Consider the following 13,583-nt stretch of genomic DNA (forward strand, 5'->3'; position numbering starts at 1 on the left):
GCATCCATATTTCAAACGGGGGACAGTCGTGTGCCCAGCCAGGATTAACAAATATTCTCAGTGGCATCACTTTTACCGCTGTGTGCTTTTTTCATAATGAAAGCCTTCCTGGTACAGGGGAGCCCTCCCTTGCTCCTTGCCCCTTTGCCTCCTCAGAGGCACCTGCTGGAGAGGCAGCGTGGGCTGTAATTTGCTCTCAGATTCGTGGGGATGGCTAAGCCCCCAAGACCCAAGTTCAGGGTAGTGATGCAAGGGGAGTGGAGGGGAGGTCTTGATCTTGTTGTGATTCCCAAGGGAAGGCCCTTTGGGAGGGGAGAATTAGAGATCTTCCTTCTGCTGATCCACTCCCCACATGTCCAGGATGGCCAAGACTAGGCTGGGTGGAAGCCAGGAACCAGGAGCTTCCTCTGGGTTTCCCACATGATACATGGGCCATCCTGTATTGCTTCCCCAGGCACACCGGCAGGGGGGTCGGAGTCAGGTCCATATGGGATGTCAGCACCCCATATGGTGTTGTTTGCAAAGCTGTGACCAGGTGGTAGGGGAAGGGAGTCATTTCCTCTAGGCTTGAGGGGCTCCTCTGAGGGAAAGAGCAGTTCCCTACCTTGGAGCTAGAGGAAGCTGTGTGGACTGGGCTGCCCGGGCGGAATGCAGATAAAAATCATCACCCCTCCATCCCCTTTCTCCAACCCTAAGTGGACAGGCCCCAACTGAAGTCAGAGGACAAGAAGAGCGAGGGAGGAAGCAAGCAGGGGGCCTGAAGGACCCTAGTTGGGGCCGCCAGCTTCCAGGGCCTGACAGCCAAATGTAGCTTGCAGGGGAAGGCAGCTTAGCTCCCCTGAACTGGATCCTGCAGGATTTTAGCAGCTGGCACATCCTTCCCTGGCGGCATCCTGCCAGGTGGCAGCTCTTGGGCATGGCTGTATGATTCCCAACTGTTCTGTCTCCAGGAAAAACCCAGAGTTCTTTCTGGAAGTGCAGAGGCCTGTGCAGGCCACCCCCACCCCCACCCTGCCCCACCCCACTGACCTCCCCCTCGCTTCCTGCCCCCAGGCCATGGACAGCCAAAAGCAATTCACCGGACCAGAAATCCAGTTTCTGCTTTCCTGCTCCGAAGCCGATGAGAATGAGATGATCAACTTTGAGGAGTTCGCCAACCGCTTCCAGGAGCCGGCCCGCGACATAGGCTTCAACGTGGCTGTGCTGCTGACCAACCTGTCGGAGCATGTGCCGCACGACCCGCGCCTGCGCAACTTCCTGGAGCTAGCTGAGAGCATCCTGGAGTACTTCCGGCCCTACCTGGGCCGCATCGAGATCATGGGCTCCTCGCGCCGCATCGAGCGTATCTACTTCGAGATCTCTGAGACCAACCGGGCCCAGTGGGAGATGCCGCAGGTCGGTGGAGCTGCGCATGCTTCCCTTGCTCACTCCTCCCAGCAGCCCCTGGGAGCTTTCTCTGGACCCCTCGCTGGCCACAGAGAGGCATGCCAAGTAGTTCCCACTCTCTCCCTCCCAGGATGCCTCACCTTCCCAATGCCCATTCCCACCCTTGCCTCCCTGCCCCCGGTTCCCACCCCATACCTCATGGGAACATGTCAGAGCTTGCACACACCACCTCTGCCCCTTGCAGCACGCCCTCGCCCATGCGGCACACACACTGCTGGTCCCCAGTATCTCTGGGATCCCCTGCCACTGTAGGAAGCCCTTGACCTTCACATCCACCCCACACCCCACCCCGCCAGGGGCTCCACACCTGCACAATGAGTCCCTCCAATACCAACTTCCTCCTGCTCACCCTTCCCCTCCCCGAGCCTGGAGGGTGCCCACGAGGACCTGGGACCCTGGGCACAGCACACACACATGGCATGGCTGGGGGCCAGCCGCTGTACTCTAACCACTCTGTCATTCACCAGCTAATCCTCACCCCAATGTTACCATGCTGGCCCATTTCACAGCGGGGGGGAACGGAGGGGCTGAAAGGAGCAGGTGAGCCCCTGTGCAGACAGCAGGAGACCACATGCTGGGCGTTTCACAACTCTGATCTGGGCCTCTGCCTCTGTTTGTGGAAAGGGGACCACTAATCCTGCCAAGGGTCACGTGGCAGGATTAGAGCGACATGGCAGGCTGCTTGGCCTGATTCTGACTTTGCTACTAACGTCCCCAGAAGGGCAGCCCTGCAGTGTGGGTCGGTGGCCAGTGCCCCATGGCGTCCCTTCTGCCCTCTCCCGCCTTGCAGGTGAAGGAATCCAAGCGCCAGTTCATCTTCGACGTGGTCAACGAGGGCGGAGAGGCGGAAAAGATGGAACTCTTCGTGAGCTTCTGCGAGGACACCATCTTCGAGATGCAGATCGCCGCACAGATCTCGGAGCCCGAGGGCGAGCCTGAAGCTGACGAGGAAGAGGGCGCCGCTGAGGAGGGCGCCGAGGAGGGTGCGGCGGGCCCCGAGGGAGCGGCGGGCACGGCGGCGGCGGGCGCCACGACGCGGCTGTCGGCGCTCGCGGCCCGGGCGCTGCGCGGCCTCAGCTACCGCAGCCTGCGGCGGCGCGTGCGGAGACTGCGGCGGCTGACGGCGCGGGAGGCGGCTACCGCCCTGGCCGCGCTGCTCTGGGCCGTGGTGGCGCGCGCGGGCGCGGCGGGCGCAGGGGCTGCGGCGGGGGCGCTGCACCTGCTCTGGGGGTCGCTCTTCGGCGGTGGTCTGGTGGAGGGTGCCAAGAAAGTGACAGTGACCGAGCTGCTGGCCGGCATGCCCGACCCCACGGGGGATGAGGTGCACGGCGAGCAGCCAGCGGGCCCCGGCGGCGACGCAGACGGCGCGGGCGAGGGCGAAGGCGAGGGCGACACGGCGGAGGGTGCCGGCGACGAGGAGGTGGCAGGTCACGAGGCTGGGCCAGGCGGCGCTGAGGGGGCAGTAGCTGTGACCGAAGGGGGCCCCTTCCGGCCCGAGGGCCCTGGCGGCCTCGGGGACATGGGTGACACCACACCAGTGGAGCCACCCACGCCCGAGGGCTCGCCCATCCTCAAGAGGAAGCTGGGGGTGAGAAAGAGGGAAGGGTTGGTGAGGGTCATGGGTGCGGGAGGGGAGAGATGGGGTGAGCCTAGTGACCCTGGGAGCCTCACCTGGCTGGCTGCGTGGGAGGGGCTTGGTGCGCCTCAGGTGGTGGAGGTGAGCAGAAGCCCTGGGGTCACAGAGCTTCGGGCAGGTGCTTCCCCCTCTCTCAGCCTCAGTCTCCCCCTCCGTGCAGTGCGCGGCATCGACCCCCTGCCTGCCTGTAGAAAAAATACACAGCTTCCGTTACCTGGGAGACATGGAGAAAAGGGGGCCCAGGGAGGAACAGACGGGTGGACTCTGAGATGCACACCCCATGCACACACCCCATGTCCTGATGCTCCCCTGGCCCACAGGTGGATGGAGAGGAGGAGGAGGAGCTGATTCCAGAACCCGAACCAGAGCCAGAGCCAGAGCCAGAGAAGGCAGAGTGAGTGGTCTTGGGCAAAGGTGCTGGTCATTGCCTCTGCCCCTCCTCACCCCTGTGCTGTGAGCCTCCTGAGGTCGGGCCCCAGGCTGCCCAGTGTCAGGGACCTCACCCAGCTGCAGCCTGAGGCGAGCACACCCCTCCTACTGCGTGCTCTGTTGCCTCTGTTTGCAACCCTGACCTGGCTCTGCGAGTTGGCCTTTTTAGGAGGCACTCTCATGTGCCTCCTTCTCCAGGATGCCCACCCTGATACCTGCTGCTCTCCAAAGTGGAGGAGATTCTCCTCCAGGTTCCACAGTCCCCCATCCCCTGGGGGCGGGGGCCTTTGTGTTGTCCTGGGAAGGAGTCCCAGGCACTGTGTGGACCTCTGGCCAGGCAGGGTGTGGGTGGCTCTGCAGGAACGCACTGTGCCCTCTTGACCTCTGTGCATCCTGCCCTACAGTGAGGAGAATGGAGAGAAGGAAGAAGTCCCAGAGACACCCCCAGAGCCCCCCAAGAAAGCACCTCCTCCACCTCCCGCAAAGAAGGAAGAAGCCAGAGGCGTCGGCATGGAGTTCTGGGGAGAGCTGGAAGTGCAGAGGGTCAAGTTCTTGGTGAGGACCCAGCTCGGGCTGGAGAGACACGCTCCCTTCCAGAGAGACTCAGCTTGACCCTCCACTCTGTGCCTGGCTTGTCCTTGAAGGGGGCCCAGGCTAGGGAAGGGGGGCGGCAGAGATGCACCCAGACACAGCCAGGATCTAGGCGCAGGTGGCCCCCATTCTTTCCCCATTCACAGTTTGCATTCCAACCCACATGCCTCAGCTCAAGAACTCCCCACCCTCATGGCCTGTGTCCAGCTCAACCTGATCACAGCCCCACACTTTGGTCCTCCCATCTTGGCCTGTCTTGACTCTCAGGCAGCCCCGGCTCCTGCTGTGGAGAGCCTGGGTGTGATCTGGGCCAGGCAGGAAGGAGCACACTGGGGAGGCAAGGCCCAGCCAGACATGTAGGGGTAAGGATGAGGTGGGGGAAACGTAAGCTGGACATAGGTGGTTTATGAGAATTCACTGGCAGAGTGAGGGGTGGGGGCAGGAAGGAGGAGGGAGCAAAGGAGGGATGAGGTCGCATAGGTGCAAGGTGGACAGGGTCGCCCCGATTCCAACCCCAACCCTCCATATTCCTCTGGCTCCATAACCATGAACTAGGCCCCACCTCCCTTGGCCTCAGTGTGCTCAGCTGTGCAGTGGGCATGCAGTGGTACCCACTTCCTGAGGTGGTGATGAGCCTTGAACAAGATGGCACCTCATCCAGGCCTTGGCACACAAAAAGCACCCAAGATGCAGGCACTTTGCGGCACCAGGCCCGGTGACTGTCTATGGGGGCGCCAGGAGGCATGGGCTGTGCAGGCTGGAGGCTGGTCTGTGACGTCCCTCTCTGTACCCTATCCTCAGAACTACCTCTCCCGGAACTTCTACACACTGCGCTTCCTCGCCCTCTTCTTGGCGTTCGCCATTAACTTCATCCTGCTATTTTATAAGGTGCTACCCGTGTGGGGCCGGGAGGAAGATGCCCTCCCCGTCCTCCTCTGGGCTGGCGGGTGGGAGGCCTGGCCTCGTGTGGGTTCCCTGGTGGACTCTCTTCCCCCAACCCCAGGAAGGGGCAAGATGTTGGCCTCAGGAGGCTTCAGGCTGGACATCTGGGGCTTGAGACCCTTGTGGGGCGAGAGGGTTTGTAGGCGCCCCTGGCACAGATGCCGAAGTGTTCACAGGAGCCAACATGGGAATAGACCCTCCTTGGCAGCCCTCGTCCTGCCACACTCACCCATCCAGTTAAGCTGGAGAAAAGTTTGTGGGGAACAGGAAATGATCCTTGGGGTCCCACCAGGGATTCTAGCTAGAGCCCAGAGCCTGGCTTCTGTGAGGTGGAGTCCTGGCTCCATCACTTACTGGCTGTATTGTGTGGAGCAAGGTACCTAACCTGTCTCCACCTCAACTTCCTCATCTGGAAAATGGGCTAGTAACAGGGTCCTGAGTGGGTTCTGGGTGTCAGAACTTTGAGGACACCCACGCTGACTTCTCCCTAACTGTCCCCGCTTCAGGTCTCAGATTCCCCGCCAGGGGAGGATGACTTTGAGGGCTCCGCAGCTGGGGACCTGTCCGGGGCAGGGTCTGGAGGTGGCTCCGGCTGGGGCTCGGGGCCTGGCGAGGAGGCCGAGGGCGACGAGGATGAGAACATGGTCTACTACTTCCTGGAGGAGAGCACGGGCTACATGGAGCCCGCCCTATGGTGCCTGAGCCTGCTGCACACGCTGGTGGCTTTCCTTTGCATTATCGGTTACAACTGCCTCAAGGTGGGCTGCCACACTGGTCCCTGGGGGCCAACACGCTGCTTCCCTGTGGGCGGCGCGCTGGTCCCTGGTGGGGTGGCACGCTGGTCAGGACAGAGGCTGGTCAAGCACTCTGGGGCTCTGAGTTCAAGACTGGGGTCTTCAGCCAAGGGAATGGATGTGGGTCATGGCAGAGGAGCCAGGTCCTGGACCACCCACCCGTGCATGGGCTGCAGGTGTGAGCATACCGTTTCTGAGTAGAAAGACAGGTGTGTCCTTGCCTGCTGGGGGGAGTGGTGAGCTGTGAGGGCCCATGGGCTGTCAGATGAGCCTGAGGTCTGTGATGCGTGCCAGGCATGTTATAAGAGCCCATGTGTGTTTCCCAAGTGCCGATGATTCCAGAAAATCTTGCTTTTCTCTTGGGCACACAGAGTTCAGTCTGTTCTGAGCTCCTGCTGCTCTCCTATCCACCCAGGACTCAGGACGGCCTGAGTTTGGGTCTTGCCCTTTAGCCTCAGACTACATCAGGCACCACCCCTGGGCTCCCACAGCTGCCCCATCCCCACTCGTCTTCCTCCCATCCCAGCTCTGATTGCTGTGGGTCTCACTGAGGCTCCCCTAGGGGGCCTGACACCTGCCCCACTCCCCCTGCCCCATCTAGGTACCCCTGGTGATATTTAAACGGGAGAAGGAGCTGGCCCGGAAGCTGGAGTTTGATGGCCTCTACATCACAGAACAGCCCGAGGACGATGACGTGAAGGGCCAGTGGGACCGGCTGGTACTCAACACACCGTAAGCTCCCAGCATCCACCTCGCTCCCTGGGGTGGGAGGGGAAGAGGGGAGAGGAATCTTCCATCTGCTGGTTTACTCCCCAAATGGCTGCAACAGCCAGGGCTAGGCCAGTCTAAATCCAGGAGCCCAGAATTCTATCTGGGTCTCCCACATGGGTAGCAGGGGGCCAAGCTCTTGGGCCATCCTCCATTGCTTTCCCAGGTGTATTAGCAGGAAGCCGGATCAGAAGTGGAGCAGCCAGGACTTGAAATGGCATCCGCATGGAATTTCAGTACTAGAGGCAGAGGCTTAACTCGCAGCACCACAGTACTAGCCCTGAGAAATCTTTCTCTAGTTTGCTTTTCCAAATATATTCAATGGCCTTGGCTAGTCCAAGCCAAAGCTAGGGGCCTAAAAGTCCAGGTCTCCCATGAGGGAACAAAGGCTCAAGCACTTGTCTCCTAGATGTATTAACAGGGGTCTGGATCGGGAAGTGGAGCAGCCAGGATTCGAACAAGTTCACGTGGGATACCACAGGTGGTGGCTTCACTCACTGTGCCACACACAGTCCTGAAGTTATTTTCTTACTAAGTCGTTGCTAGTAGAGGAGGAGTGGGGAGGAGGAGGGAAGATAAACCGCACGAGCACATGCTGCGCTCTCATTGTCATTGTCAGCCGCTCTTGTAATTTACACGTGCCTTGTGTGCTTAGCCAGGAGGGAGGGAGGGAGGGAGGAAGAGGGTGTGCAGACTATTGAAGGCAGTGTCTGCCTCCGAAGCCTTGACTGCTCCAATAGGGAAAACCAGACTCCTGGAGCCCCAGTGGCTCCCAGGGCTGGGGTGGGCCCAGGGACACGGGATGAGTGTGGATTTTCTTCTTGGTGACAGGGGTGAGCCATGATCGCTGGCCACCTGGGGACATCTGAGCATCCCAGGACAGGGAGGGCCATGCCCTGAGGGGTCCTAGGCACCTCCTCACTCCATTCCACCCACCCCCCCCGCCCTCATGAGCTACCAGGGCTTCTGCTGGGGAGGAAAGGGGCCGGAACTGGCAGATGACATGAAATGAAACTGTGCAGAAGTGGGTGTGAGGCCAGGCTGCTGGCTCAGAAGCCCCCCACACCCACGTGCCGGCGCTTGCGAGCTCTGTGGGTGGCTCTTGGCACCCTTTGCTCTGAGTGCCATGAGCTACCTGTCGTGCCCCCGCCCCTGGGAGAAGCCTGCTATGTGTTGGGGGGCGGTGAGGGTGGAGGTACACTTCAATCCAGCTTGGCGTGGCTGTGGTGGCTCATGGGCACTTGCTGTGTCTGTCTGTCTGTCTCTCTCTCTTTCTCTCTCTCTCTGCAGGTCTTTCCCCAGCAACTACTGGGACAAGTTTGTCAAGCGGAAGGTGAGAGTCCACACGTGGGGAGGTGGACGGGCCTCCCGGGCTGGGTCCCAGCACTGCCACACCTGGGCTTTTGTGTGTGACCTTGGAGGGGCACCTGTCTCCTCACAGGGCAAGGGCATGGCAGTCACACTCCCCTCTCCTCAGGGAGGCTGCACATGTCAGTGTGGGGCTTGTGCTCTCTGCAGGTAGCAACTGTGAGCGCCTGCGCGCTCAGGGGTGCCTGCTGCTCCTAGTGTGTGTCAGCCTTCTGTGCCTCAGTTTCCCTCACAATCAAGGTGGGGTGAGGACAGAACCAGCCCTAAAGGATCATACAACTGCCATGGGGGCATGACCTAGCACTCGAGCCAACACCAGACACGTTTTGGCTGCTCCCATCCCTCACTCATATCACAAGCAACTACTAAGCACCTGTTGTATGTAAGGAACTGTTTGGGGCACTGGAAGGCAGCAGTAAACAGCACAGCGGTTCTGATGTTGGCATGGGGAAGATGGCTGGTGGGCATACTGATAAGAGGTGGGTGGCGAACAGGGCTAAAATGACCAAGAGAGGGGAGAGGTGTGCGTGTGTGCTGGCAGGGAGAGGCTTCTGCTGGATACTAGGTGATGAGCAGGTGGGGAGACAGCCAGTGCAAAGGCCCTGAGGCAGGAGCCACTAGATGAGGCCGGTGTGGCTGGACAGAGTATGTGAGGAGGCAGACAGGAAGAGCTCCATTCACAGCTGATCCACTTCCTCCACTACCTCCCTAGAAACAATAACTGTCCCAGGAAATTCAAGACCTCTATCATTTGGGGGTCCCCCTCCCCTCCCGAGGATCCGCAGAAAGCCCTTGTCTCCTTTCCAGAAAGGTGACCCCTAAGTTTCTCACATGAAGTTTAGAGTGTCCCCAGAGTCCTGGGGCTCACAATGATGTCCTCAGCATGTGTAGGCTGCAGTCGCCTGTGCACTACCTGCCATCTCTCTGGGCAGGTCCTGGACAAACACGGGGACATCTTCGGGCGGGAGCGCATCGCCGAGCTACTGGGCATGGACCTGGCCTCACTGGAGATCACAGCCCACAATGACCGCAAGCCCGACCCCCCTCCGGGCCTACTGACCTGGTGAGCCACCGGGGTTGCCCTGCAGGTCTAGGAGGTCAGCGGAGCAGGGGCTGGGCCTGACTCTCAAGTTTCTGGCCCCCCTTGCCTCCCCCTGCACAGGCTCATGTCCATTGATGTCAAGTATCAGATCTGGAAGTTTGGGGTGATCTTCACCGACAATGTGAGGAGGGGCCCTCGGGTGGGGGGCATCCTGCAGGGAGGAGTTGGGGGTCACCAGAAACATTGAGCCCAGACTGACCCCTGCTGATCTGGGAATGACTGTGTCCCAAAGACCCTCTTGTCCTTTAGTACCTTATTGGAGTGCCTTGTAGCCCTAATCTGCTACCCCTTGTATACAGCCCCCACTCCCCAGGAGGTCATCATTCCCTGGGGCTCCCCAAACAGCAACCACACTTTCCCCCGTGTGCCTACAGTCATTCCTGTATCTGGGGTGGTATATGGTGATGTCCCTCCTGGGCCACTACAACAACTTCTTCTTCGCCGCCCACCTGCTGGACATCGCCATGGGGGTCAAGACGCTGCGCACCATTCTCTCCTCAGTCACCCACAATGGGAAACAGGTGTGAAAGGGGCCCCGACACGGGCCGGGGAGCGTGAAGGAGGACCAGGCTGAGAGGGCTGCGGGGGGCAAGAAGACCCCTGGCGGTGGGGGATGAACATGAGGGATGGCAAGCCTGGGGGAGCCAACCCGTGCCCTGTGTGCCCCCAGCTGGTGATGACCGTGGGCCTCCTGGCAGTGGTGGTCTACCTGTACACGGTGGTGGCCTTCAACTTCTTCCGTAAGTTCTACAACAAGAGTGAGGACGAGGATGAGCCTGACATGAAGTGCGATGACATGATGACGGTGAGCCCCTCCCGCATGGGCTGGTGCGCAAGGGCCTGGCACTCAGTCTTCCCAGCCAGGAAGGGGGCTCATGGGCAGACCCAGCTTGCAGGCTTGTCGCAAGCAGGATTCTGCAAGCAAGTCTGTATGGCCGGGTCCTGGGAACAGCACCCAGACAAGTAATAATGTGAGCTAGTGCTTCCCTGTGATTTGACTCTTGCAGTTTTGGGGCGAGTATAATGGCGCAACAGATTAAGCCTCTGCTTGCAATGCCAGCACCCCATATCAAAATGCTGATTCACATCCTGGCCGCTCAGCTTCACATCCAGCTAGGGAGCACATCCAGCTAATACACCTGGGAGGCAGCAGAGGATGGCCCAGGTCCTTGGGCCCCTGCACCCACGTGGGAAATGTAATAAACATAGGCTTTTGTGTTTTTTCAGATTCATTTATTTTAATTGGAAAGGCAGATTTACAGAGAGAGAGAGAGAGTGAAAGATCTTCCATGTGCTTTTTCACTGCCCAGTGTCTGCAGTGGCTGGAGCTGAGCTGAGCTGAAGCCAGGAGCCAGGAGCTTTCTCCAGGTCTCCTACATGGGTATAGGGTACCAAGGCCTTGGGCTGTCCTTCACTGCTGCTTTCCCAGGCCACAAGCAGGGAGCTGGATGGAAAGTGGAGCAGCCAGGCCATGAACTAACCACTTGGTGGTAGAAAATTAGCCAGTTGAACCATCATGCTGATCTGTTTTATTTATTTTTTAAAGATTGATTTATTTTTATTTGAAAGGCAGAGTTGCAGAGATAGAAGGAGAGAGAGGAAGATCTTCCTTCCACTGGTACTGGCTCATTCCCGAATAGCCACAATGGCCAGAGAAGATCTGATCCAAAGCTGGCAGCCAGGAGCCTCCTGCGGAGGTGCAGGCTCCCAAGGCTTTGGCTCATCCTGCTGTGTTCCCAGGCCATAGGCAGAGAGCCACTTCAATGGTCCCAAGCATAAACTTTTTAACAAAGAAGTAAATGCAAAAATGAAAACTGATTATGGAAGTGGGGCTGCCCTACATGGTTCGGGACAGGCTGCTCTCCACGCCCCGGTGCCTTCGCCTGTGAGATGGGGCGTGTGCTGAAAGCACCTTCTCTGGCATCCTTGCTGAGACCGGCTGCGAGGTCTCTGCAGGGTGTGTGTCCGAGCACAGGAGCTGGCTGCTCGCAGCGCTGCGTGCGCTAAGTCCCCAGGCCCAGCCAGCTCCGCCTGTGCATACACATCCCTGTCTACTCTGTCCTCCCAGTGGAGTCCAATCACTGGAGGCCCAGGCCATAACCAGAAGCGGCCTTGTCATCTGCTTCCCTCACCCTTCCCCGGGGCAAGAGGTGTCCAGCTCCTCAGGTTGCCATTCAAGGTCCCAACAGCCCTGGCCTCGCTGCCAAGGCCTGAGGCCCATCACAGCCATGAGCCTTTTCTCGCTGCTCCCTTACCAGCATGAGGCCTTCCCCCAGGGCCAGGCGGGACATATTTCCACCCCCACTGGCTCTGCTGACCTCAGACGACCTGGGGATGAACTTGAGTTGCCCACCGTGGCTCACACAGCCAGGGAAGAGCCAAGCCTACCTGTGTCTGACCTGCTTGAGTCTAACCACAGTCCCTCTTGCTTTTTTGCTTTCTGGCTTCCTGGTCTTCTTTCGGTTCCCCTAAAACTGTATGCTTGTTTCTGACTCAAGTCCTTTGCACCTGATGTTGTCTGGCCCTGACACATTCACACATGCACAGGGACACACATATTCTTTCACTTGTCATATCTCTTTTTAGCTCACATGCTGCCTCCTACAGGAAGCCCTCCCTGACCACTGGCTGGACCAGGTCTCACCCTATCCTCCCCTACTGTCACTCACAGGAGTTCTGTCTTCCAGCCTCACTAAACCACCTTTCATTTCCCACAGGAGTGCCATGCAGTCTCCATTCCCCGAGGATGACATGGCACGCATGGTCTGCTCTGCCAGGAATACTAGATCCCACCCCGCTCACCCCTGCTCCTTACCCAGCACCTCCTTCAGGTCCCCTCTTCCAGGAAGCCTCGCCTGATCAGCCAGGCCCGCTCGAAGCCTCCCCTGGGCTCTTAGAGCTTCCCGTGCTCCGCCCAGCTCACCTCTGATCATGCCACGTCCCCTCCTGTCCCCTGGGCCTCCCCGCTCCCCTGTCCTCACATCCCTGGTATGCTGTTCTTGTCGCGATCCTGGCCGTTTCTGGGCTGTCCCAGTCTGATGCCACCTCAGCAAGCCCCGGGAGGTCCTCCCCCGTGTCTGCAGCACCAGTGACTCGCGTGTCCTCCCTCCCCCAGTGTTACTTGTTTCACATGTACGTGGGTGTGCGAGCCGGTGGAGGCATCGGGGATGAGATTGAGGACCCAGCAGGCGATGAATATGAGCTCTACCGCGTGGTCTTCGACATCACTTTCTTCTTCTTCGTCATCGTCATCCTGCTGGCCATCATCCAGGGTCAGCAATGGCCTCGGGGGTGGCTGGGGGAGGTGGGATGGAGCTCAGGGTCTAGAGACAGGCCAGCTAGTTCTGTAGCTGGGAGTATAGGCCCGGGGATTCAGGCTTCCCTGCTTGGGACCTGGAACAAGTCACCCTGCTGGGCGGCAGTCAGATCAACCTCCGTGTCAGGTGCTGACCTCACGTGGGTACTGTGTGCCTCGTGCAGCAAGAGCTCAGGAAGCTCCTGCTTTAGATTAGGAAGTTGGGGGCAGGGGGATGGGAGGAGTCGGAAATGGGGCAGAGGTCGGGACCTGACCCCCACCCCTCCCCTGCTACTCTCAGGTCTCATTATTGATGCTTTTGGGGAACTCCGAGACCAGCAGGAGCAAGTAAAGGAAGATATGGAGGTGAGTCATGCTGAAGGCCATCCCGAAGGATGGATGAAAGGCGCCCCCCAGGGGCACGTGTGAGCTAAGGATGGGTTAGGGCCCTGCTCCCACCCAGGGGCAGTGGAGAGGGTCCCAACTCTCATCTCTCGTGGCCACCCACAGACCAAGTGCTTCATCTGTGGAATTGGCAGCGATTACTTTGACACCACGCCGCACGGCTTTGAGACACACACGCTGGAGGAGCACAACCTGGCCAATTATATGTGAGTGCGGGCGCTCCGGCCAATCAGTGGAGATGGGAAGGGTGTGGCTGCCAGGAGGGAGCCTTGCTTAGCCTGAGTCTCAAAGGGTGGCGTGGCACCCCAGCCAGCCAACGAGAAGACCAGGGGTGGTTTTGATGGTTCCCACGACCCTCCCACACACAGGTTTTTCCTGATGTATCTGATCAACAAGGACGAGACTGAACACACTGGTCAGGTAAGGGGGCATTGCTGGATGACAAACGGGCCCAACAGCAGGTGCTGTGAGAGGCTTGGGTCAGCATCAAGCCTTCGAGATGTGACCAGCAGACTCCTCCCACCCCCAACCCTAGGAGTCTTACGTCTGGAAGATGTATCAGGAGAGGTGTTGGGACTTCTTCCCAGCCGGTGACTGTTTCCGCAAGCAATATGAGGACCAGCTGGGCTGAGCCGCCACAGCTGGCCCTCTGCATCCACCCGAAGTGCCTTATTCTGTAAGCCCCCCAGACTCCTCCCACGTACCCCTCTAGGGTGGGAAAGGCTCCCTGTACCCAAGAAATAAAAAAGTCTGTGCTACCCTTCTACCCCCTGGCAACTTGGTGTCAGGTTGTTGAAATGTAGCGGG

General features: G+C 59.2%; 2 protein-coding genes across 2 annotated transcripts; both read left to right on the forward strand.

The window, feature by feature from the left end:
• Positions 1-1,056: 1,056 nt before the first annotated feature.
• On the forward strand, positions 1,057-3,480 carry LOC131482255 (ryanodine receptor 1-like). The gene is made up of 3 exons (XM_058674865.1): positions 1,057-1,395; positions 2,237-3,034; positions 3,403-3,480. Exons 1-3 carry the CDS (start codon positions 1,057-1,059, stop codon positions 3,478-3,480), a joined length of 1,215 nt encoding a protein of 404 aa, XP_058530848.1.
• LOC131482276 (ryanodine receptor 1-like) lies at positions 3,333-13,541 on the forward strand. Its single transcript, XM_058675012.1, has 15 exons — positions 3,333-3,476; positions 3,916-4,066; positions 4,904-4,990; positions 5,551-5,802; positions 6,440-6,570; positions 7,897-7,939; positions 8,907-9,037; positions 9,137-9,197; positions 9,451-9,597; positions 9,747-9,881; positions 12,192-12,348; positions 12,673-12,737; positions 12,882-12,982; positions 13,145-13,196; positions 13,312-13,541. The coding sequence occupies exons 2-15, from the start codon at positions 4,022-4,024 to the stop codon at positions 13,405-13,407; spliced, it is 1,503 nt and encodes a 500-aa protein (XP_058530995.1). The 5' UTR covers positions 3,333-3,476; positions 3,916-4,021; the 3' UTR covers positions 13,408-13,541.
• Positions 13,542-13,583: the final 42 nt, after the last annotated feature.

The sequence above is a fragment of the Ochotona princeps genome, chromosome 16, assembly GCF_030435755.1.
Source record: "Ochotona princeps isolate mOchPri1 chromosome 16, mOchPri1.hap1, whole genome shotgun sequence".
Classification (NCBI taxonomy): Eukaryota; Metazoa; Chordata; class Mammalia; order Lagomorpha; family Ochotonidae; genus Ochotona; species Ochotona princeps.

Coding starts and splice junctions, on each gene's coding strand:
- LOC131482255 (XM_058674865.1), top strand. CDS start 1,057: ATGGACAGCCAAAAGCAATTCACCGGACCAGAAATCCAGTTTCTGCTT. Junction 1,396..2,236: donor CCCAGTGGGAGATGCCGCAG/GTCGGTGGAGCT, acceptor CCCGCCTTGCAG/GTGAAGGAATCCAAGCGCCA. Junction 3,035..3,402: donor TCCTCAAGAGGAAGCTGGGG/GTGAGAAAGAGG, acceptor CCTGGCCCACAG/GTGGATGGAGAGGAGGAGGA.
- LOC131482276 (XM_058675012.1), top strand. CDS start 4,022: ATGGAGTTCTGGGGAGAGCTGGAAGTGCAGAGGGTCAAGTTCTTG. Junction 9,038..9,136: donor CCTCCGGGCCTACTGACCTG/GTGAGCCACCGG, acceptor CCCCCTGCACAG/GCTCATGTCCATTGATGTCA. Junction 12,349..12,672: donor CCTGCTGGCCATCATCCAGG/GTCAGCAATGGC, acceptor TGCTACTCTCAG/GTCTCATTATTGATGCTTTT.